The sequence below is a fragment of the Pteronotus mesoamericanus genome, unplaced genomic scaffold (assembly GCF_021234165.1).
Source record: "Pteronotus mesoamericanus isolate MK-2021 breed Mesoamerican mustached bat unplaced genomic scaffold, CSHL_Meso_final contig_78, whole genome shotgun sequence".
Lineage (NCBI taxonomy): Eukaryota > Metazoa > Chordata > Mammalia > Chiroptera > Mormoopidae > Pteronotus > Pteronotus mesoamericanus.
The window spans coordinates 5,864,198-5,888,784 of record NW_026555258.1 but is presented as its reverse complement, the minus strand read 5'-3'; the positions used below and the strand labels follow the sequence as shown (position 1 = coordinate 5,888,784).

General features: G+C 55.9%; 1 protein-coding gene across 1 annotated transcript; it reads left to right on the top strand.

The window, feature by feature from the left end:
- The first annotated feature begins 4,360 nt into the window (after positions 1 to 4,360).
- URM1 (ubiquitin related modifier 1) lies at positions 4,361 to 19,056 on the top strand. Its single transcript, XM_054584301.1, has 5 exons — positions 4,361 to 4,421; positions 8,500 to 8,570; positions 16,746 to 16,827; positions 18,438 to 18,486; positions 18,816 to 19,056. The coding sequence occupies exons 1-5, from the start codon at positions 4,387 to 4,389 to the stop codon at positions 18,882 to 18,884; spliced, it is 306 nt and encodes a 101-aa protein (XP_054440276.1). The 5' UTR covers positions 4,361 to 4,386; the 3' UTR covers positions 18,885 to 19,056.
- Positions 19,057 to 24,587: the final 5,531 nt, after the last annotated feature.

Sequence of the window (24,587 nt, the reverse complement as noted above, 5' to 3'; positions counted from 1 at the left end):
AGGAATGGGATTGAAGGTGTCGTGTTCGCTGGTTGGAGAGCTTTTCAAAGAAGAGCTCCAATAATCAGAGGGGAAGTGTGTCCCGGCCCGAAAGAGCAGCAAAGTGTAAAGGCTGGGAGGTGAACTACCAGCCCCGCAGGTTAAAGAAGTGCAGTGGGACCACCGTGGGGTGGGGGCTTGGGTGGGGTGGAGAGTTGAAGCTAGATCTGAAAAGTGAGTGCTTTGTGGGCACTTGTACTTGAACACCTCTAGAGACTTGGGAGCCCCACTAGCGGATCCTTGAGTGAAGTCAAACGGCTTCCTTAGACTTGCTAATAGCCGCCATGTGTGGGGACACTTCCTACGTGCCAGGCACTGTGCAAAGCGTTTTATGTGCATTGTTTCATTAAATCCATAACACAAAGCAGCTGCTATTTTGATCTCCATTCCACAGATGAGGACTCAGAGGCTCGCAGAGGCAAAGTCTTTCCGGCAGCCTCAGTGTTCCCGTCTGCAACCTGCGCCGGGGAGGCTGGAAGGGGCATGCCTCGCGCATCCCCGGAGGTCCTACCGCCCTCGGGACCGGCAAGTGGCCGCCCAGGCCAGTGCTTGGTGTATCACTTTCAATTCCTGGGAAGAAGGTTAAATACCTCCGAGGGGCCCATTGAAGCGATGGCGGCAAGGGAGGGGGCGACCAAGTGACTTTCAAAGGGGCCTGAATGAGCGGCTGGCCCCTCCCCCCGAGGAGGGGGCTCGTTTCCTCCCCTCCTAATGATATTCTGGGCTCAGCCCCGGTCTTTGGCGGCAGTTTAACCCAAGCCGGGGAGGATTTCTTTCTCACTGATCTCAGCTTGACACCCAATTAGCACAAGAAAGGGAGGAGGAAGCCTGCGAGAGGCGCCTCCCAGCCTCCCGGGGCGCAAGAGGGGAGCGGGCGGGAAGACAAAGGGCAGTGGGCTGGGGGGCACCCGCGCCCTCGCCTACCCCCGCCGACCCCGCCATTGTCTCCCTAGCAGCTTCTGAGGGGACAGTGGCCGACGCCCGGGCTGGCCAGCCTGTCGGAGGGAACGAGAATGGGGCCCAACCCCCTCTAATGCGTGGATCCCAGGGGAAGGCACTCGGGTGAGCCAGCCCAACGGGAGGCAGGGATCCTGAAGGCAACGCAGCCTGGGGTCAGGCCTGACATTTAGGAGTCCCACGGGCAAGCCACTGGTCCTGAGCCTCAGTTTTCTTATTTGAAAAATGGGATAACAGTCTCTGTGAGGAATCAATCAGGTAATGCATGTCAAGCACCTGGTAGGTAGGTGCAAAGTGGGCATTCAGTATATACTCCTGAGATGAATATAATATGATACACTATTATTATTACTAATTAAAAGGTTGAGTAGAGTAGGCTCAGGAGCAGATGAGAGCCAGGCACTCACAGAATGGGCTGATTTACCTAGATGGTAGCTCATTCTCTGGGGCTATGCAAGGAGACACTGGAGGACCCCTGCCTGTGGAGATGAGCGAAGGAAACCCACTTCTCTGGGAGGGAGTGGATGCCTCTGGCCATCCCCCTGTGCCCTCTCCCTCCCCACCTCCACCTCCCACCATTCCTTTGCATTTGGGTTTAGAAGTGACTTCAGGGCTGGATGAGGGGCCTCCTCCGGCTCCCACAGGCTACCCCGTGTTGCCCGCCCCTACCCTTGCCATGTTCCCCCTTCATAACACTGATTGCATTGTGTGGTCCGTTTTTTTACATTTTTCCACCTGTCTCCTAGAACAGCGGTCTCCAACCTTTTTGGCATCAGGGACAGGTTTTGTGAAAGGTAACTTTTCTATGGACAGGCGGGTGGGGGGGCGGGGTACAGTGGATGGGGGAGAAGTAGAGCTCAGACAGTAATGCTAGTGAAGCCTCGCTGGCCTGCTGCCCAACTCCTGCTGTGCAGCCCCATTCCTAACGGCCTGGGGGTTCGGACCCCTGTCCTAGAACATCAGCTGCTGGAGGGCAGACACTCCACTGGTTTTGTTCACTATTGTGTTCCTAGCACCTGCACTGGGCCTGGCACTGAATAGGTGCTCAGTGAATGTCACATGAAGCTCTTCAAATGCTCCCCAGCTCTCCTGTTCTGGTGCTGGGAGGTGGCAGTTCCCAGGGTCAGAGGATATTCAATACGGGGGGGGGGGGGGGGGGGACGGGGGGGGTGAGGGGGGTAGGTGGTGATGAGAGGCTCTAAGGGCTCTGAATGCCTTCTAGGAAGGCCCTTATCTTGTTAGCAAAAAGAAGCCATTAAATGATTTTGAGCAGTGGAGTGATATGTTCCTTCATTCAGCAAGCACTTGCCAAACCCCTGCAGTGTACAGTACGAAGCTCCTTCCCACAAGCTAGGGAATCACAGGTGAATCAGGCAAGGTTTCTGCCCCGGGGGAGCTGGGTCCAGAATCTTAGGCTATTTCTGCTGAAAGGACCATAAGAAATCATTTGGCCCCAAACTTTCTCGGGGAAGTGACCTGCCCAGCATGGTGAATGTGGGCCTCTCCATTTACCACAGGATTCCTTTGCACGGTGTGAGTACCAGAGCGGTGTCTTGTTTGTCCTCATTTTGCCAGTGCCCTGGAACAGTGTCTGGAACACAGAAGGTGCTCAGGATTGTCCATGGAATTGAACTGTATAATGGAGCCAAGGCCACAGAGAGGGAGGTGGGAGGCTGGCCTTCAGAGAAGAAGCAGGTGCAGGTGAGAGATGATGGGTGGTGGTAGGAAAGCGTGGGGTGGCAACATCAGCTTAGAAGGGAGACGAATCCAACTTCAGTGACTGGATGTGAAAAAGGATTAAGAACAACGTCCAAGGCTTCTTGCACGGGTGTTTCAGTGGGTGGCAGTGGTACACTTGAGATGGGGACACAGGTGAGAGCCACAAACTCATTTAGTCCTCACTGCAGCCCTTTGAAGGACTGTTATTATCCCCATTTTACAGATGAGGAAACTGAGGCACAAAGATGTTAAGGGCTCAACAGATACACTTCCTAGGGCTCAACTTCCTAGCTGTTGCCTAAAGATACAGCTAGGAAGGGGTGGGAACTGATTATAAAGCTGGCAGTTGAACACCAGCCTTTCCACCATCACATCATTCTGCCCTTAACCACCAGGCTACACCACCACACTCTACCAAAAGGTGGTCCAATTTTAAAAGTGTTGTGATTTAGATGCCCTGAGCCATCCACCTCACTCCATTTGTGCCCTGGGCTTTTGTAACAGGCTCCAGTGGTCTCCCTATCTTCTTCCTTGTTCCCCTCCAAACCATTCTCCACACTGCAGCCAGAACGGATATTTTATTTATAGATGAGAGAGAAACATCCATTTGTTGTTCCACTTATTTATGCATTCATTAGTTGATTCTCGTATGTGCCCTGACCAGGGACGGAAGCGCAACCTTAGCGTATTGGAAGGATGTTCTAACCAACTGAGCTACCTGGCCAGGGCCAAGACTGAAATTCTTACCCGGCTCACAAGGTATGACTTGGTCCCTGACCACCTCTCCGGCCTCATCTCTTACTAGGTCCTCTGTTCCCCAATTTGCACCTTCCTGTCTTGGTGATTCAGCATGTTTTCCCACCCACAGCCTTTGCACCTTCTGTTCTCCACAATGGAATACTCCCAGACGTTTCTCTCCCGTGACATCGACCTAGTTAATTCTACTCAGGCTTTAGAGCTCAATTCCAGTCCAGTCCATCTTCTTTTTAAGTTCCAGTAACTCTGGGTCACTTCTTTCCGTTTGAGATTTTATATTTAATAGGAAGGCTGATATGTTTATTTGGTCTGAGTTAGTTCCTCCCACTAGACTGTGAGTGCCCTACGGCAGGAACTATGTCCACCCCATTCACCACGGCACCCACCAAGATGTCTTGCCTACGGAGGACGTACAGTATCCGTAGAATGAGTTAACTCGAAGTCGACAGCGAAGGGAGTGGCTGGATAGCGAGTCGATAGCTCAGGAGAGAGATTTCTGAGCTGGAAATAAAGATTTGGGGGTTATTTATTCAAAGGGGTGGATGGGTTCGCCTAAGCGGCGTGCGGACTGAAAGAGTTTGTAACTAATTCAAGATAAACAGTAAAGTGGCTCGCACTCACTGCTCAAAGATGCTGCGGCTCTCCTCCGCCTACCTGTGGCTCGTACCGGTTACTGCCCGTCCTGGTGGTCTGGTCTCAGCCCTGCTTCTAAATGACAGAGGGGGACCAACTCCACATTCCCCCCCCACAGCAGGCCCCCAACAGTACCTGCGACCTTTCCTTCTCTGAAACCCACTCCCGGCCCATCTCCAATAGCTGAGAACGAGAGCTCCGCCTCTTCCGCCTGCGGTGACCGGAAGTGGGCGGGCGCACCGGAAGTTGAGGGGAGTTCCCCGCGAGCTCGGCTTCCTCAACATGGCAGCGCCCTTGTCAGTGGAAGTGGAGTTCGGGTGAGTCACAGAGTTCGGGGCGCCGTGGGGATGAACTGAAGTCTTAGGGCCCGCAACTCCTCTCCCTCTGTCTTGGGGTCTGTCGCGACCTAATCTGCGAGGTTTCCGGCCCCTTTTTTGAGTTACGCCATCCGCCTCGAAGGGTCTGAGGGGCTCGGTCTCCTGTGGTGACGAGGCCGTATGTCCGGGAATAGAGGCGCACGCCCGGGTGTGGAAGTACGGTCTGGGCACTCCTCGGTGCCCTGTGCCTTGTCGGACTCAAAAGTCATAATGATTAGCAGGCGGCTTCCCTACCTTCTTTGCCACTCCTGTTTTGGACGAGGCCTGTGAGTCTGGCACCCGAGCTCCTCGAACCGAGAAGGACCACCTTCAACTCCTCCATTCTTTCCTTCTGCCAGCAAGTCTACTTACAAGATTCTTGAAGCCTTGTTTCTCTTGGGATGTGCGGCCAAGAAAGACTCCTTTCTTCTTTTCCGCACGATTTGGGGGTGTTAAACAGACCTGACCCCGTTTTAGAACATCAGTAAATTTGTTGAATGCCTCCTGTGGTCGTGGAGATAACAGGGATAAGATAGCGCAGGGAAGGAGACGAACCCTGACAGTAAAGTGAGCACAGATGAAAAGTGCAGGAATTGGGGCACACGTACCAGTAACTGAAGGAACACAGATCAGGGACAATGTCTCCTCAAGCCACTATTTTCTTCTCTTACATATGATTTCGGAGCTGAGAAAAGCTGCAGAGCTTAGAAGAAAAAGAATCTTCTAAGAGATAGGTGGTGTAATTTCCAGAGTCATATGGAAGCGGGGGGGGGGGGGGGGGCGTTGTGTGTGTGTGTGTGTGTGTGTGTGTGTGTAGATAAACAAGCCAAGGCTTATGTGAAAGGAAAAGTCTGGAATGGGAACTCTAAAACCTCTGTCCCTAAATGCCTTTTCTTACATTAGATGCCTCCAGTTTCTTTTATGCTTTCCCGTCATTGGGTAGTTTATTCACCAGTCATTTATTAAGTGCCTACCATGTGCCAGGCAGTGAGCCAGACACTGAGGATACAAAGATAAATGGAACTCTGTCCGTGTTCCCCAGTGTTTAGCGTTTCTGTCCCTTAGAAGGGGGCAGTCTCATGAATGTTAAGTGCATTTTAATTAACTTTAATTAGAACCAGACTGGTTTGCCCTCCTGACTGTTTTCTTCACTGACCCCTGTCCCAGCATGGCCCCCATAGCCTGGAGGTTCTTGGAGGATCCCCACTGCTTTGACAGGCCTCAGCAGAGCTGAAATGGAAAGGCTGCAGACTGCCAATGTTAAGGTTCATCTACAGCGAACTTTTCAATCTAACTGAGTCAGATACAGCATTTTGTACATCAGAAATGTCTTCTGCCTGGCAGCAACGGTAGGGAAGGGAATTCATGTGAGGAAGATAGTCTCCTTGCCCTCCAGGGCCACAGGCAAGCTCAGTGACCCCTTTTCTGCCCTGACCATCTCTGGCCTCAGCCTCCCTTACTCCTAAGAGCAACAGTGAGCTCCAGCGAGGAAGGACAACGTTCCTCCACCCATGTACCCACCTCCTAACACCTCCGTCCACAGCTTCTAACAGCTCCATCCACAGTGTCCCATGAGAAGCACAGCTTCTCAGGAATCAGAAATGCCCAAGATGCACACCAGACACAGACTCCTCTCTCTCTGTGCTTTTCTTGATGCACGTGTTTTGCCCCTGGCCTGTCTTTCATTTCCCAGGTCTCTTAGCAGACTCCCTTCACCATTCACTCTGAACCTGAACAGATTTGCAAAGAAGCCACCTTGTCCATTATTCTTTACCTTTTGTCCCCTGATCCTTGAAGGGTCTGGGTGAGGACTTGGCCTCTCAGAGCAGATGCCCTTCCAGCCCCACCCGCTCTGACAGGTCCTTCAGAAGACCACATGTACCTTTCTTACTCTTATCAGTGACCTGCTCTGCCCTCCTTTGTCTTATCTCCTGACCCATCTGTAGCAGAGCATGTTCTCAGGTCACACAGGATTTCAGAGTTTGTAGTACAGATGTGTTTTGTCCCTACAGTGCAGATGTGAGATTCCCTACTTCTTGCCCCTTTTCCTCCTTGCTGAGCCTGGGAGGTATTGGCAAAGGGAGGGAGTGCCATAGAAGTTAGAGAAAAAGTGGGAGAAGTGGGCATTTTCACTCATGGCACATTGAGTGCCTGCTGTGTGCTGGGCCCTGTTTTAGGCAGAGCTTACATTCTATCAGGTCAAGAGGAAATAAAAAAACAAAAATTTAAAAACATAAGATGATAAGCTACATAACAAGTGAAGGCAATTTTGGGAACGTCTATACCAGTCACTGGTACCAAGAAACATTCCCACCAAGAACTGAGGAGTAGAGGGAAGATGAGGTGTCTTACGATGTAACTCTGTAGTTGACTTTGAAGAGCAAACCTTGTCAGACATAAGAGTCTAGTTTTGGTTCTCTTCTGGGCCAAGACAGGTCCCTTCCCTGCCTCCCTGCAGCACTGCGGAGGCTGTGATGTGTACACCTTACTCCTCTCCAGAGATGCTGAAACCCCTCTCTTGGGGGGCTAGTGAACCCAGTGGTGACAGGTCACTCTCTGAGCCAGGTCACCTGCGTGTCCTCCCTTCATCCAATTGGGAAGGGAAAAACAGCCTCAGCCTCTGAGCCTGGTACCACCAGGTTTGGCCATTCTTGGTGGTTTGCCTGGGACCCTGTGCCTCCAGCTCCCGCCCCTGTTCTCTGACCCCCAACTCCTGAGCCCCTTGCCTGTGGCCCTCCCCCACCCCAGCTGCTGCATGTGCCAACCCCCACCCAGGAGAGAAGGAGGCTCTTGGAAGGGGATAAATGGAGGCTCTGTGAGGCTCGCAGCTGAAATGGCCCTGCGCGCGGCCACAGATGGGCCTCCTCTCCCCCTCCACGTTTCTGCATCAACAAAGCATGACCTTGTTTGGATGACAGTCGCCCCATGTTTCCCCCATGACAATGCTTGCCTTGCCTTTGCCTCCCAGTGGACTGTCTCAGGACATCCCTGTTCTCTGAAGTTGGGAAAGGGTAGTGGGGCGGGAGGCCTTGCACCCATCAAAAGCCTGTTAAGGCCTTCTCAGTCAGGGTCCATGCGAGGTCTGAGATGGAAGCAGGAGGCCGAGAGGGAAGAGTGGTGTGGGCCGCTGGAAGAGGCCTGGTGTCCACGTGATAAGTCCTGGCTTCTGGACTTGGCTCCGAGCACCTCTGCTGAAGCAGCCTTGGTTGGTCCAGGTGCTGGCACACAAGTGAACCAAACTCTACCCTCAGGGGGCTTTCTGACCTAGGAGAGTCTTAGTTTCTTTCCTGCCAAGGCTGCTGAGGCTGAGCAGAAACCAGTTAGAATTCAAAGCCTAGTTCAGCCATGGCCTCTGTGACCCTAGACAAGTCACTTAACCTCTTCAAGTCTTACTTCTCCATCGGATGGAGCTAGTAATGTCTGCTTCCCTCCCACCTTCCCCTGGACGTCCTGAGGATGAAATGAGATGAAGAACGGTCTTGTAAATTGCTAAGCATGGTGGAGTCTCTTTCCTTCCAGCACTGTGGGGTGCCCAGCAGACCAGCAGTGGTTGGCACAAACAAGGACATTTCAAACTCTCACCTGGCCAGAGGAAACCCCTCAACACATACAGGGTCCCCAGGGTGCTTCATGGTAGCTTCTTGACATTTTTGTAGATGGAAAGACTAAGGCTTGAGAGCACGGAGTCACATGCGCACGGTCTAGGTGTCAGGCAGAGGTGGAGGCTAGTCCCCTCTCGAGGCCAGCAGCACCAAACCTGAACCTGTATGCTAAGTGGCCTCTTGAGAAAGCAGAGGAGTGAAAACAAGAGTCTACAAATTCGGATACTTGGTTACTGGGGAAAATGACTTATATCCTACTTTACCACATCAAGAAGTCACAGTTAAGACTCAGTCGCTGGTACCTGCGGGGTTCCTAAATCTTGGATTTCAGCACCTCTTGGGCTTCTTCTGCCAGCTCCCTCCTCAGTTTTCAGTCTCGGCTAGGTGTTTGCAGGAGCTTACTTACCAGGCTGTCTTTTTCTGGTCCTCCTTTGCAGAGGTGGCGCGGAGCTCCTGTTCGATGGCGTAAAGAAACACCAGATCACCTTGCCAGGACAGGAGGAGCCCTGTGAGTACAGGCTGTCTGATCCCCCCCTTGGGCTGCGCCGGACAGGGGTCTGCAGGGATCACTCAACCCCGGTCAAGTGTGAGTGGGTGGGATTGCCCTGGCCCAAGGGAGGCAGGAAGAGAGATCGCCAGAGCACCCTTCCTGAGCCTCCCAGGGACCAGCCAGCTTGGCAGGGGGTGGTAGCGAACCTTAGTCTTTAGGAATGTGGGCTCTGTAACATTCAGGCAGACCTGAGCGTGAATCCCCCTAGAACCTTAGGCCAGCGACCTCACCCCTCTTAGCCTTAGTGTTTTTACCTGTGAAGTGGGCATGGTAATCCCTCTCTCAGCGTTGCTATAAAGAGCATCTGCATCATTATTAGATGGCAGAGAGATGTTCTCGTGAAGGCGATAGCCTTCTCTGAGAATGGGACAGTGCGCATGGGCTCACGTTATGGGGAGAGAATTAGATAAGAAGAGAAGACCCAGCCGGAAAGGAGGTTGGAGGGGGGAGGCTGACTAAGGGAGAGAGTGGGCTTTTTTCATTTGTCCTTTCAAATACGTGTCCATCTTTGTTTAACAAACTTACGCTGACGCTTCCTGTGTGGCAGACCGTGTGCCAGGCACTGGGGAGACAGCCGTGAGTGAAAGCCAGCTTGTGCCTTCAAAGCGCGGGGTGTGACACGGTCCTGCTGGGTAAATACCAGTGCAGCGGAGAAGCGGGCTGGTGTCACCACTGTGGAGGTGCGCTGCGTTCCTAGCAGTGATCCTGGTCGGAGAGCAGTGCTCAGGACCCTCAGGACGGAGAGCCCAGCCCACCTCGGGCTGAGATGCGTCAGGGGAGAAGAGGCAATGAGGAGGCAGGGGGATGAGGTTCCTGGAGGCGGGCAGTAGAAAACGGTGAGGTTAGACAGGATTCTTCTAGAACTAGATAGGCATCTGCCAGGAATCACACAGTTACTGCCCAAACTCGCTGGTTGCCAAGGCCGTGTCTGGCCCTCCCTCAGGTTGGAGGGCGATGGCACAGGGTAGGTCTGTGTATCACATTCAGAGGCTGGGGGACACTCGCCAAGGAACAGGGCACTGCTCCCCTTCAGCTGGTGGTGGCATGAGGCTGGGGTTAAATGTCATAAATGTCAGGATTGTGGGATTGTGTGTCCTTGGTGGGGGAAGAGCCAGGATGATATAGGTGACTCTTAATTTGACAGATGGCTTTGCAGCTTCAGGGGGAACAGGGACCCTCAGAAGAAGTCTCAGACTGCGCCTTGTCCTGACCAGTGTGGCTCAGATGGTTGGAGCATTGTCTCGTAACCAAAAGGTTGCTGGTTTGATTCCCGGTCAGGGCACATACCTAGGTTGTGGGTTTGATCTCTAGTTTGGGCAGAGGTGTGTGTGACCCCTGGTCCAGGCACATATGTGAGGCAACCCATTGATGTTTCTCTCCCTCCCTCTCTAAAAGCAATGAAACAAAAATGTCCTTGGGCGAGGATTAAAAAAAAAAAAGATTCAGCCTTAAAGCCCTGATTGGGAAGTGATTAAAATATCACAGACTATGATTCATTTCCTCCTGCATTTGCGTAGCACAATCGTCCTCGAGTTTAATAATTCCAGCCGTTTTCATTCATTCTTTGGCTGAATGCTTACCAAATGCCAGGTATGGAAGTCAGTGCTTTATTATTTCCTATAGTTGGCACATATATTTTTCAGTGCCTCCTTTGTGCCAGGTCCTGTACTGGTTGCTGGGTGTTCGGTGCTGAGTGAAACAGACACAGTTCTTACCCTCATGGAGCTCACGGTGCAATGGAAGTGGAGCCAGGCAATAAGTGAGCACATGTGTGTATAACTGTGCAAGTGGTTGTCACCGGAGTGAGGACAAAAGGGTGCTTAGAATTAGACAATGGGGTCAGGGAAGGCCTCTTTAAAGAGGTGACCTGGAGGCTAAGTTTGAAGGATGAAACGGGGCCAGCCCGGCAAAAGGCGGGGACAACAGAGGTGCCTGGGACCTGCTCCAAGCAAAGGAGCTAGCCCTCGTGGTCAAGGGACTGAAAGAAGTCCAGTGTCTTAAGGGGCACAGGCTGAGTTTGGCATGATAGGCAAAGCCCCAGTTGGTTGCGCAAATAATTGTCACAAATTCCTAGGCGGTAGCTGTGGCTTCATTTTAAAGAGTTGAGATCCAACACAGGTGTCAAGGGCCTTACTCCGAGTCATACAGTTATTTAAGTGGCAGAGCTGGGATTCAGATCCGAACTTCAGGGACTCCAAAGTCCTCGCATGGTGCCACTAACTCATCCTCATTTATCCCAAGAGGCTCCCTGAGTCACATACCATCTCACACTTGCAATGTGCTTCCCAGTTTTTACACTTCTATTCATTAATGCTCATGCTTTCAACAGCTGCTTATTTTGATTTTCATAGTGACCCCAGTAGATATATCTATTGTCAAGGAAACCACACCTGAGAGAGGGAGAAGAGAGTGACCTGCCCAGAGTTACTCGGGCAGGGAGGGTGGGCTGGCCAGGTTTGTGATCCCTCACCCTTCATCTGCTGCTCGCAGCGCAGGTGGGGGCCACTTCCCCGCTCTGGGATGAAAGAAAGGAAGGAGGGGAGGGAAGCTGAAATGGCCTTTTCGCCCAGTCTTTGGGCTCTTGGCTGTGACTGTGCCTCTGGTCCCCATTTTTGCCCTGCTGTGCCCAGAGGCCTGGGTCACATCACAGCCGCATGGCTGGTTGGCAGCTGCCAGGCCTTACCCTGGCACACGGGAGCCCAACAGTTGCCACTAGGAGAGCCTTACTCTTCCCCCAAGCCCGTGCCCAGATCGGTTGTCTGGCAGCCTTCCCAGCCCACGGGCTGCCCTTGGCCAAGTAGGTCCTGGAGACTCCAGCAGAGAAAACAGCAGCCATAAGATTATGGATTGTGACAAGTATGACAAACAAGGGGACTCCAGGGCCCTGGGTCTTGGGCCAGGGGAGAGCATCCAACCCAGCCAATTTGGGAGTAGAGGATGGGCAAGGCCAAAAGGGGGCGAGACTGCAGGAGAGGAGTCCTGGCCACGCACAATAGCAAGTCACTTCTTTTCATGAGCCTCTGTTTTTCCATCTGTAAAATGGGAGGTGGGTCTAGATTTCATATATCGTTGAGCTGGTATCTGTGTGACATCTACAGTTTGGAAATGTTGCTTTCAAATCAAGTATACAGTTCTGATCCAGGGAGAAGTTGTCCCTTAGGAGGACATTTTAATAGCCATTTCCATGGAGCAAGCCGTGTCCCTGGTTGTACTGTCTGGGGTTGGAAGGCACCCACCAGCTTCGGGCATTGTGGCCCCTGGGGACTTGCTGTTATACTTATGCTTCAAGAATTCCTCTGTCTTAAGGCTTCCAGCCCCTGCACGGTCAGTGGCCTGGAGCAAACCCAGAACTTGAGGGGACAGCCTGCCCCAGCACGGGCATTGCCTGCCCTGGCCCCCGGGAGGAAGCAGGTCTGCCTCACCTTCCCCTGCCCCTCTCCCCCTGCCCCGCCATTGTGCTAAAGGGTGGCTGACGCGGGAGGGCAGGGGCTGGAGGGAGCTCCCGGCGCTTTAAACTGCTTAGCATGCGTTTCACAGCCTCTCTGGGGCCAGCTGTTCCTTTCTTTGCTCTGGGGCCTGTTTGCTGATCCCCTCCCCACCGCCTTCCACTCCCCCCCACCCCTCCCAGTCCCTGTGCAAAATTGCTTTTGAAAAGATCCACTTTCTGCTTAATTAAACAATGAGGAGCGTCCCTCCGCACATCTGTAAACCTCCTTCTGAGGCCAGTTTAGCCCACAAACTGCTCCATTCTTACCCCCATTCACTTGTAAATAGACTCTCTGATGTTCCCTCTACCCTCTCTTCTCTTTTACTCCCCCCATCCCAGCTCTTTCTTCTCCCTTTCAACTAAGGCCTGGGGTGGGCTCCCAGAAGAGCCTTGTCTTGGAGCCTGGTAGACTTGGTGGGGACTGGAGTGGTTTAGCCTCTGGAAGGGAAGACTCAGGGGATGCGGGATCCATCCCTCCCAAATCTGCAGGGCAGGCTTGAGGAAGAGGGGCCACGTTTGTTGGCGAGGTCCCCAGGGGATAACCAGGCTTGGTGAGAACGACAGGAAGATAGGTTTGTGGTTGAAAGAAAAGCTTCCCCTGGAGCGTTCAAAGAGAGGCTGGGCAAGAGTCTGTCGCAGCCAGGATTTGGAGTCAGACAAGACCTTGAGGTTGCTCTTTCAGCCTGAGAAACTAGGATTGACACTGTTGGGGGGCCCTGCCACCGTGGGTGGCCGGTGTTCCCAGACAAGGACAAGTCCACTGGGGTGAGGGCTTCTGGTGGGAGCCTTTTTAGGTTCTCTCCCAGGGGCATGCGCGGTGCCCCGTTGCCAGCAGCTCTAGGTTCTGGCTGCCCAGGGGATAAGGAGCCCTAAGTCACTGGACAAGCGTGCGTTTGTCCTGTGTATTTGAGCTGTGCTGGGTGGGCCTGCTGCTAGCATTATGCCTGAATCCTCACAGCAACCCTTTGGTGGTTGGGTTTTTATCCCCATTCATCAGAGGACGACCCCGAGACTTAGAAAGGTGAAGCAACTTCCTACCCAAGGCCATCTAGCGCCCAGCTCCTGGCTCCAGACACCAAACCCCTGACTCTCCACCAGAGTGGCAAGCAGCTCCCATCACTTGCTTTTCCCCCGTGGCCAGGTCCCAAGGCTTCCTGCTCTGGACACCTTGTGCCAGAGTGCCCCCCCCCCCCAGGGCTGCATGCCCAGGGGCAGCCTGGCCTCCAGCAGCCTCAGCCTCAGAATGCGATTCCTTCCAGCTGGGTTGTTCCGCCTGCATTGGAAGGGTCTTGATCATCTCAGATGGAGTGAAAGGAGGGTTTGGGATTTTGCTCCCTGGCAAATGTCATCAGTTTGGTTCAAATGAACTCTTACACAAATCCAGTCATCAATCAATAAAATGGAGGGAAGGCCAGTGTCTGGGGCCCCCTCAACACTCCCAGTCCCTCTCCAGCTTCTGATGGAAAGGAAGTGAATCCCACAGAAACCCCAGCCAGTCTCAGCACTGTCTGATTGATGGTTGACTGGTGGTACCCTGCTCTCCAAAGCGGTCTAAGCATAGGGTGCCGGGCCCCCGGGCAGAGTGTGGAAGCTCAGGGCATCAAGAGAGGGCAGAAGGTACAGGTTCTTCCTCTGGAGCATAGACAAGTTACAGCGTTGATACATCGGGCACAGTGCCAAGAGCTTTATATGAATCATCTTATTAGACTCTCACAGCCGCCCTATGAGACATTCTTACTGGTTCCATTTTGCAAAGAAGAAAGCTGAGGCTCATGGAATGCCTTACCTAAGGAAGGGCTGGAATGTCTTCCTAACACTAGGATGTGGCGGGGTGGAGGTGCCATGCACGAGGCTCTGCTGTGTGCAGTGGCCAGTGCTGGGGCCTCAGAGCTCACTCCAGCACTGGCGACGCTGTGCATTGGAGCTGGATCTTGGTACGTACTTCAGGGCAGAGAAACATGAGCACAGCCTGCAGCGTGGGTTCTGCGCCCTCCGAGCACAGATTTGGAGATTTGGTGAATACCCCTGGGGAATGGGATGGCAGGTAACGTCTCTTCCGGAGCAGGCCCCTTCTCAAGGCCCACACATGCCCCGTAGGACCTGGCCCCCGCTGCTGTTCATACCAGTCTCCTTGCCTTCTCTGTTCTGTTACCTTGAACCTGCTGATTCCTTCCTGCCTCAAGTCTTCCCGTATGTTCTCCCTTCTGCCCAGAATGCTCCCCCATCCTACCTTATTCATCCTTCAGGTCTCAGCGTCAATGTTAACATCCTCCAAGAAGCTTTTTCCGATCCCACACAAAGGAAATAACGTGTATCACAACTAATTAAATACATAATATCCAGCTCCCCTGCTGGCCTGTCAGCTCCACGAGGGTGGCCTCTGTGTCTCTTGCTCACCGCCATTTCCCTAGCACCTGGCACATAGTAGTTGCTCAGTAAATATTTATCTTATGAGCGACCGCATGGGACCCCAGGAAGAAAACAGCCCTCTGTGGTGGTGGGGAGGCAGGAGGACAGGAGGACATGGGGCAAGGTGAAAGTGACACTCCCCAGAGCCATCCTCAAGCCACCAGCCTCTGACTCTGCTTAACCTTCCTCCTCCCCTGGGTGCCTTTGGAAGCCGACCATCTGGCTTGGAGGCCATTTGCATATTGTCTGGGCCTCAGCAAGCCCAGCAAGACGTCCCTGGGGGTGTGTTTCAGGCCAGGCCTAGGAGCCCTTGCCGCCTGCCATGAGTCCCATCTCTCCCCACCCCCAAATCCAGGCATGGGGAACAATAAGAATGGTGATGTGGTGGCCTCACCATGGTAACAGGTTATCGAGAATGTGGGCAGGGCGGGGGGGCATGCAGAGGAGGGAGGGAATGACCTCAGCAAAGAGGAGCATCATGATAAATGAGCCAGCGAAGGCAGCAACCTCGCCCCCAGCCCGCCCCCCGGGACTCCACGATGGTGCCATCTCTCGGATGACCCCAACATGACCACTAGCCACCCCACCCCCAGCCTATCCAGAGTGGAATAGAAGCCCCTCCTCTAACGCAGCTGGGTCTGGCTCTGTACAGGGTGGCCAGGGCTGGGGAGGTGCAGCTGGTGGCCCTCAGGCCAGGCACTGCCCAGTCCCTCTCAGTGCCTCTGCACACACAGGCAGAGCCCGGCCCGCCAGGGCCGGCTGATGGATGTGTCAGACTCTGGCGGCTCTATCGAGCGGCCACAAGATGTATGGGCTGGCGGCCCACCAGACAGCGCCAAGATGGAGGCCAAAGGGGACCCTTTGAAACCCAGGCCTCAGGAGGAGCGCGGCCCAGAGTCCAAATGGACTGCAGCTCTCGGGAGGCAGCACGCCCTGTGCCCTGGCCACTCCAGGGACCACGAGGATTCCAATCTGCTCTGTTTAAAAGTAGGAATTAAAACGGAAAGGGGGCGCCTCTGTCCACAGACACTTGCCCATGGCCCTGTTCTCTTCTGGCATATGACCCAATGAAGCTGGCGTAGAGCAGAGGGAGCCATTCCATCCAGGGTGCAGCCTGCCTGCCTTCCAGGAGGGTGGTATGCAGGCCTCTGGGAGTGTCTTACAGCCCTGTCCACGGCTGGTCCTGTGCACGTGACACGCTGCTGTGCCTGGGCCGGGAAGAACGAGTGCTCTCTTGGCTCAACTGCCTTCCTCTCACCTACTGGCAGGACCCTGACTCCGGGTGGCGAAACCAAGGCACTGCGTGGGCCCTTGCCCAGCTGTGCCTGAGACACTGACGGGCGGGGGTTGCTAGTCCCAGCTTCCCTGATGGCTTCCCAGAAACTAGTCCCCGGGGCCTTCTGTCCTCTGGTCACCTCGGGGAGAGAAGGGGCGCCTCCTTGAGAGCCACAGCATTGGAGGAGTTCATTGAGCCAGATGTCGGTGTGCTATGCCCTGGGACCCTGCTCCTAGGAAAGGAGAGGTGGCCCTGGGGGTGGGTGGCCCCAAGCCTCCACAGAGAGCCCGGTGGCTGTCCCACACCCACAAAGTGGCAGGTATCAGTGTCCAGGGGAGCAGGAGAGGCCCTTCAACCCTGAACCTCTTGCCCCTTCAGGGTGGTGCCCCACAGCCCCAGGGTAGGCGGGGCTCATGGGGTGGAGATTTGTCAGCTCTGGCTGGTGAAGGATCCAGCTTTCCCTCTGCTGGAGGAAATTAACTGATGTTATCAGCTCAGTGATTGTTTTTCTTCCTTCACAAAGGGAAATGTATGCAGACCCCTCCAAGAGCAGGAACCCTCCCGCCCTGGGACTGGGTGCAGAGGGAAAGGTAGACGGGGCTCTTCAGGGGCCTCTCAGAATCCTGCCTGGCAGTTTCAGGCCGTCTTCCAGGACTGGAGATAGGGTCTGTCACTAAACCCCTCCAGATGTGACGGCATTTCCTATCTGCCTGGAGTCCCCATTGCCTTCCCAGGCCTTCAGTAGTGTAGGGTGACACTTTCTCTGAAGACCCTCCTAGCAGGTCACCACCCTTGCTAACCTACTTCCTCACCTGGAGTCCCCAGAGTTAGGGGCCATGACAGCTTGGTCTGAAAGAGGCCCCCTGAGCCGCATGTGCACGTCCTCCTGGTGCAGGCGGGGCTCTGGGGGTCAGGAGTGATCAGGGTTTCACAGCAGTTTGTTCTGTGCCTTCCTCTCCAGGGGACATCCGGAACCTCCTTGTCTGGATCAAGAAGAATTTGCTGAAAGAGCGGCCAGAGCTGTTCATCCAGGGAGACAGCGTGTGAGTCCCCCTTCCCTTCCCTGAGGGGGGCGGGCGGAGGGCGAGCAGGTGGAGCCGCTGTCCCCGTGTGCAGCCACAGCCTTCCCCATGCCCTGTGGTCTCCTTTATCATCTCCTGAGCTCCGAAGAAAGAGCTTTCAGTTTTCTTGTTACCACGCTGGATCATTGGGAATTTTTTAAACACCCAGGTCAGGCGACTGGTAAAATGCTCAAGAAACTCAGATTCCTCTTTCTGGTTGCCACAAACTTGCTGTGGAACCTTAGGCAAGTTACTTCTTTGGGTCTCAGCTACACTCTCTGTTCAAAAGCACTAAGGGCAAGATGCTGCCCGAGGTCCCTTTCATTCCTTGACAGCCTGGAACTTTCTGCAATGATGGAAGGGTTCTGCGTCTGTGCTGTCCATATGGTAGCTGCTGGGCACGTGAGGCTGTTGAGCCCTGGAAACATGGCTAGTGTGAATGAAGAACTAAACATTCAGTTTCACTTAGTGGTAATTTAAATTTAAATATGGCTAACAGATACCATATTGCTGCGGTCCCCAACTTTTCTGGCACCAGGGACCAGTCTCCCAAAAGATGATTTCTCCATGGATCAGGGTGGGGGCAGGAGGTGGAACTCAGGCCGTAGTTCCAGCAAAGGCTGGCCAGTTCGCCTCCTGCTGTGCAGCCCGGTTCCTGACAGGCCTCGGGCCGGTACCTGTCTGCACCCCTGGGGTTGGGGACCCCTGCCACATTGGACAGCAGAGGCCTGGGATTCCAGGGAGTCACTGTGCGCACACACATACACACTTTGTGCTCGCGGGAGACACCCCTGTCCTCAGCCCACAGCTTCTTTACCTGTCCCAGGCCCAGTTCAGCCTCCTCAGCAAGGAGCCAGGCTCTATGTGCAAGAAGTCACTTTACTTGTACAACAAGGCCGGCCTAATGTGTGAAAACGGCGGGCAGGACCCTTGTGGGACTTGTTCATCTGCCCTGAGACAGAGGTCACCGGCAGGTCCTGGGGGCTAAGGCTGCCCCCCGGACCCTGGCTCAGGTCATGGTTCCGCAGTCACGGAGGCCACCCCCAAGGACAGCAGTGCTCACTGGGCCACTGACAGCGGAGCCGGGCCGAGGTGCCAGCCTGCCCTGCCTTCCACCGAGCAGGGCTGCTCGTGGCCTTTAGCTGCCTGGAGCCACGTCGGCCTTCCCTGATCTGGAAGAGCTGAGGTCGGCCCTTGGGAAAACGCTCTGCTACCGGCGGGAGCCACCTCACACTCTGGCAAGCAGGCACCTCGCTCGTCATCCCGGTTCGCCCTCACACAGGCCTTGTGAGGCAGGCCCTGTAACTGGCCCATGTTCCATGCAGGAAGCTGGTGCTCAGAGAAACAAAATGACCTGCCTGAGGTCCGGGAGGTGGTGCTGGAGTTTCCACCTGGCCCCAAGACAGTGGCTGTTGGACCAGGTTTCCTTTAGATTCAGACTGCCACCTCCACTTCTGGGACATATTTAATTGGAACCTCAGGAGGAAAGACTTGTCTCACTCTCCTGCAGCCCAGATGTCCCAGCCTCTCCGCCCTTGCTGCTGACTGCCCCCTGCCCTCACTACCTGCTACTCACCGCCTCTTTCCCACAGGCGGCCAGGAATTCTGGTGCTGATTAACGATGCCGACTGGGAACTGCTGGTCAGTACCTGGGACACCCCTCCCCTCTCTGCTTGAGTTGAAAAGCCTTGGGCTTCTCCTGAGGCCCCAACGGGGTGACTGAAGAATCCTCTGTCCCACTCCAGCCTCCATGCTGAGGCTGCTCAGGCCTGCTGTCCATCCCGAGGGAGGAGGAAACGCGGGCGGGTGGGGAAGGGGTGAGCTGTCCTTCATCCCCGGCATTTGCAAGTTAAAGTACAGGGGCCTGGTTCTCTGGTAGAGTCTCTCTCTCCCAAAGCAGCCAGGTGCGCCCCTCCCCCAACACTTGGGGGTGAAACTGGAAAAACCTCCTCTTTTCTCTCCTGGACCAGGGGGAGCTGGACTACCAGCTTCAGGACCAGGACAGCGTCCTCTTCATATCCACGCTGCACGGAGGCTAAGGGCCCCTCTCTGTGCCCCGGCCCGCCTTGGGGTGGGAAAAGCAACCAGACGTCCCCTTGGGCCCTGCTTCCAGAGCTCCCTGTCCCCCTTGGCTGCTTTCTTCCCTGCTCCGTCCCCTGAGCTCCCTCCAGGCAGGGAAAAGAGGCCAGGTGCTAAAATGAGCCTTTCCCCAGCACGTGAGCAGGGGCGGGCGGGCAGGGAGGCAGGCAGGCAGGCAGGCGCCAGAGCCCAGCACTCCCTCTCCCAGCAGCTGAGGTGGGGGGTGCCCCTCTGGTTTGTCGAGAGTAGAGGGGGCTCTGGAGCCAGGTGACCCAGTTGCCTTCATTTCTATGTCTCAGTCTACACGTTGAGTGACCACTTACAAGGCGCTTCAGCTCCAGGTCACAGTGTCTTCGTGGGAAAGATGAATGGTCCTCAAGAGCTGATGGGAGGCCCCTCCCTCCTCAAACATTGGAGGAGACCCCGCCTCAGTTTCCCCATATGGACAGTAGAGGGCTCTGTCCCCCACCGATGTCATTATGGAACCCCAGCTGGGGTCCCCTATTCAGTGCTGACCCCCTCCCCCCCACCCAGCAGCTGCTCTTCCAACCACACCCCTCCTCCTGCTCCCCCCACCCCCAGCCCTTGACCCTGGCTGGCCTTCCCCCTCCCCCCCCCACAGGCCACCAGATGGGCTCCTGAGACCTTCCCCCAGCACAAGGCTGCCTGCACTCATTCTGGAGAGGAAGGAGCAGGCTTAACCTTGGACTGTCAAAGAGTGGCCGGGGGTTGGGGGGCAGTCAGTGTGCCTCAGTTTCCTACTCAACAACTGATAAATTATAGTATCCGAAAACGGGGGTGATGCTGACATCACAAATGTAGACTTTATCTCCCTTCCTACCTCCTGCAGGAAGCAGGATTGGGGCAGGCAGCCCCTAGGCAGGCAGCGTGGTTCACCCTCCTCCCTCCTTCCCTTCTGGAAGTCTTGGGGCCTCAGTGCCTGCAACAGCTGGCCTTGGGCAATAAAAGACTAGGTGGTTTACTAGCCTTGCCTGGAGCCTTATCCCTAGAAGCCAGTGGCACCCACACCCCTCAGCCATGGTCTCTGGTCCACTCTCCCTGCCTCCACCCAGAGCTTTCAGAGACGCCCTTCACCCAGAAAGAGGGCAGGAGTTGACACCCAACCTGCCCAGCCCGTCCGGGAGGGGGAGGTGTGACTGGGCGTCTGGGGAAGGGGCTGGCAGAGCCTGTCTCTGCTGCTGAGCAGTCTGGGCCCAGGACACACACTTCCTCACACGTCTGTCCGAGGCCAGGCTTTGTCCCACCAGCTGCAGCCAGCAGCCCCAGAACCCACAACGGGGGTGACATAGATAAGACTGCCGCGCCCCTCCTTCCCATGACCTGGAGAAAAGCTTTGTTTGCTGGAGGGAGACCTCGGGAAAAAAAAAATAGGGCATTAACATCATCCTGCCCAAAACATTGCTTTTCACTGAATATCAGTAATCGAAGGTGGAATTTCCCTCACGCTGTGGGGATGAAATGCCAGTGGGGTTGTCCCAGTAGTGTGCTAAGGGGTAGGGGGTGCGCGCCTGTCATTCTCAAGGCGCAAGGGCCGGCCACACCCTGGCTGGTGTGCTCTCCAGCACCCTGCAGGTGGAGGCCTTCTGGGTGCCTGTGGGTGGAGGCAGCCATGTTGGAGTTATTGGTAGGAGTTGGTCTGGGTGCAAATTAAGGCCCTTGTTGGAATCCAAAATGCTGTCGAGAGATGCTGTTTGACCAGCTGGCAGTAGGAGCTGAGGTCAGGTCCCCATGGTAGGGAGCAGAGCAGAGGACTTGAAATGGCCCCCTGCAGCCTGTCCTCACCCCTCTAACCTGGACATTTCTCTCTGCCTCCAGCCCCGCTGAAGTGGCCCGTTGTCCCACCCTGGACTCCAAGTCCTGGAATCTGGGCCGGGGGATTTCTTTCTCACCTGTACTGGGGCAAGGGGGGTAGATACGGGATATCCCTTCCTCACTGCACCCCAATGACTACTGAGCAGTAGGGCAGAAGGACGCGGTGGGAAAACCACATTCTCCAAGGCAGCAAGGGGTGCCAGCGCCAAGCCACGGTCCACGGCATCTCAGGTCATTTTCAGCCCCGAGTCTGAGAGGGGTCAGGGACAGGTGACCTGACCTCAGCCCCAGCCATGCCCGACTGCGCCTTCCCCCCAGGCACCGCCTGACCCCCAGCTTGTGAGGAAATAAACGAATAAGTCCCACTATCTCCGGAGATTTGTCTTTAATGAAAAGGATTCGTTTATCCAAGTTCGGTTTCCAAAGCCGAGGCGCTTGCCCCGCTGGATCGCATCATTCCCCACGCTTCTCCGACTCCGGTGGCAGCGGCTGGCGGAGGCTCTGCCCATCCGTCCCTCTAGAAGGGCTGGCTGACGGGGTCAGTTTAAAGGGAATTTAGGGGTCGGCTTTGGCTTTTTTGTGGCAGGGTTACTGGTGGGGGGATAGGTGAGAACCAATTCAAAATGAGTGAGCCAGCGCTTTCTGCCGGCATCTTCTTTCGCTCCCGACTTCCTGCGGCTCGCCCGAGGGCGGGCTCCTGGGACCGCTTTTGGGCCCTGCTGCCGCGTGCCAGCTTCGCTTCGGCCGAAATTTGAAAAAGGGGAAACGACGCGATCAACTGGAGGACCCCCTCGGCCGGGAGTGGTCGCCCGCAGAGAAGAAGGAGGATGCCGATAAGGATGAGGATGGCGACGCTGGTGGCAGGGACCGGCGTGTCTCGTTTGTGGGCCGGGCCAGCTGCGATCCTGGCGTGGGGGCCAGCCAGCCGCCGCTCCGAGTGAGGGGTCTCGCCTTCGTGAGCTGGGTCCCTGCGGCTCCCGCCCTGCTGCGCCCGGAGCTCAGCCACAGATGTCCAGCCACAATTCTCGGTTGGCCGCAGACTCGTACAAGAATTGCGTTTGGACAATCAGTGGCGAAGCCCCTGAGTTCAGGGCCCCGGTCTCCTGCGGGGTGCCCCTTCGCTCCTTAAAAGCAAGGGACCAGGAGTTCCCCGGAGCTGCACGACAAACCACCTCGCAGATGCCCAGCGGTTGCGGCCCATACCGCGGTAAGCCGGAGGAGCAAACACGCGGGTCCCGACCCTGCTTGGGGAATCCCCGTCACCCCTGCGCGTGTCTCCTTCAGTCACAGCCCGGGGTCCCCAAAGTAAGCCGCGTTGGCTCTCTGCGCAGCCCAAGGTCGGGGGAGTCTCCACCATCAGGCCTGGGGAACCCCGACCCCTCTCCCCGCCCCCAGCCTGGGCTTCCCGGGCTCGCCAGGAATCCGGAAAGCAGGGGCCCGAGGCCGGGTGGCATTTCCGAGCCCAGGTCCGGACTGCTGGACTCGTGGGTCCCCGCCCCCGCTGTCCCCGCGCACGCACCGGCTCCGGTGCTCTCCGCTTCCCTGTGGCTGAATCTTGGCTGGGGCGCCTGTAGTAGTGGTGGCGGTGGCCGGGGCGCGGCAGGGAGCGCTGGAATGCACCGCCGGGTCACCTGCCGTGCCCGGTGAGCCGGGCTGGGAGCCGGCGGGCTGGCGAGGCGCAGGGCTGAACCCCAGCGGGCGCCTCTGGCGGCTCGGGGCCGGGGCGGGCTTTTAGTGGGCCGCTCCAACAATACGGGCCTGGCGCGGAGAAAGGGGCTCGGCTGCAATTGGTACTGGATTTGAATAACGCCACGGGGCCATCAATGGTCATTGTGTCGGCGGGTAATGAATCTCCGCTGTCTCCCGGGCCGGCCAGGCAGCTGCAACCTGCGCTCAGGCAGCTCTTAAAGACATAGCGTGCCCCTCCCCGGGGGCGCCCCCCCTGCACTGGCCGGACCCCTCGCCCTCCTACCCCCACCCTGCGTCCTAGACTCCCAGTGTCCCGCCTGCTCCCTCCGCTGAACCCTTTGCCCATCGCCCCCTCCCTTCTCCTGGGCCAGGCACCCGCATCTCGGCCCTGCACTCCCATGGACCTGACTCAGGCTCCTGGCCTTGGCTGAGCTTCGCTCGCGTTCCCAGGGGACTCCTGGCTTCCTATCTGCATCTAAACTGAGGCGTCTGGGGCCCTCCTTCCTGAATGAAGCTCCTGCCCCAGGGGCTTCTAGCTGGGGGGTGAAGGGGAACAGTTTGGAGGTCAGAGGGTCACCCCCTTAAAAAGCTTTGCTGAAGCGTAAGGGAGGGGATGCAGTCCCGACCCCCAGGCCGTAGCTGCCGTCCCCAGTGACCACACCTCCCCTAGGAATCTGCAGACAGCAGGGACCAAGGAGGAGGGCTTGATTCCCAGGACACCTCCTGTAGGCTCTTAGGTACCTCAGCTCTAGCAGGGGTTACGGGGTGGGGAGCGGGTGGGAGAGGGGCGTGGAGTCTAGCGATGCTGTCTTGTCTCTTTCACTGGACGGCCCGCCAGTCCAGCAGGGCAGGGGCCCTGCCTAGCTCAGAGGTGCTCCCCACCCCCACCTCTGCCAGGAGGAGGCTCTCAGTCTCCTGGGGCAATGCGAGCCCAGCTTCTCTCCCGCAGAGCTCAGCCTGGCCTTCCCAGTGAATGTCACACTGTGGGTGTGTGGCCGTTCTTCCCACACGTCCTGCGCTCCCTCGGCCCCAGGGTTCCCCAGGCCCCCAGCGTCTCCTCACAACTGTGGGCTGCCTTGCCACGTGCCCCTACTGAATTGTCGTTACCGCGTGTGTATTCTCACTGGGACAGGAAGTGGGTCCTACTGATCACTGTGCCTCCAGGACCTAGTATGGTGCTCTCCAATCAATCCTTGAATATCCGTTGATGACTTAAAAACGAACCACAGGAACCTCTAGGAGTTTCTTACAAAAGCTGAAGAAATACGGCTTCTGGGCAGTAATACTAGGAGTGAGGGTGTTTTATAGAGAGTGAGTCCTGCTAACACCCGGGTCCTCGCTCCTGGGAACGATCCATCGGATGAAAGTAATAGTAGCAATACCCACAAGTGCTTTATGTGCCAAGCACCGTGCGCTTCAAAGGTTGTGGTAGCGTGTTGACTCCTCTCAACAACTCTGGGAAGTAGGTACTATTATCAGTCTCATTTTGCAGATGGAGAAGCTGAGATTGGTGGCAGTTTAGTCCCTAGTCTCCAGCTGGCAGGAGCCACGGTGGGAACCCAAAGCTGTGGAACCTGCTGCACCCTGCAGCTTCCCAGCTTTCACTCCACAGATAATGAAGCGGACTGACATAAATGCACACTTCAAACTCCAGACTCATCCCCCCCGCCAAAAAGAAAACAGGGAAAAAAGAAAAAGAAACAACCAACAACTCCAAACCCAGAACACCCAGTGTCTCCATATAAACTAGAATCTTGTCCCGGCCCCACCCCGGCCTGACAGGAACTCAGCCTCAAGGGAATGGCCAGTGGGTCCCTGCAGGGTGGCAGAGCTCTCAAGCCCCATGGGGCAGCTGCATCCCAGGAGGGGGCTCATCAGCCTCTGCGGAATGCCAGGGCCCTTGAAAGCCATCAGTCCTGGGCAGGAAAGGGCTGATTTGCCTCACCTGCAGCCTCAGGGAAAATGAGACGAGAAAGACTCTACCACTAGTCATTAAACATGCTTATAGAATGCCTGCTGTGTGCTAGTGGGGACTGAGCAGTGAGCCGAAGTCCCCAAAGGAGATGCACAGGGGAGGCAGGTCAGGTGCAGGGCGGGGCCGGAGGAGCCGCCCTGGGCAGTGGGGAGGTAGGTGAAGGTGG

Excerpts from the sequence above, each read along its gene's own strand:
- URM1 (XM_054584301.1), top strand. The coding sequence starts at position 4,387 with ATGGCAGCGCCCTTGTCAGTGGAAGTGGAGTTCGG. Across the intron at positions 16,828-18,437 it reads TTCATCCAGGGAGACAGCGT|GCGGCCAGGAATTCTGGTGC; the intron begins GTGAGTCCCCCT and ends TCTTTCCCACAG. Across the intron at positions 18,487-18,815 it reads ATGCCGACTGGGAACTGCTG|GGGGAGCTGGACTACCAGCT; the intron begins GTCAGTACCTGG and ends CTCCTGGACCAG.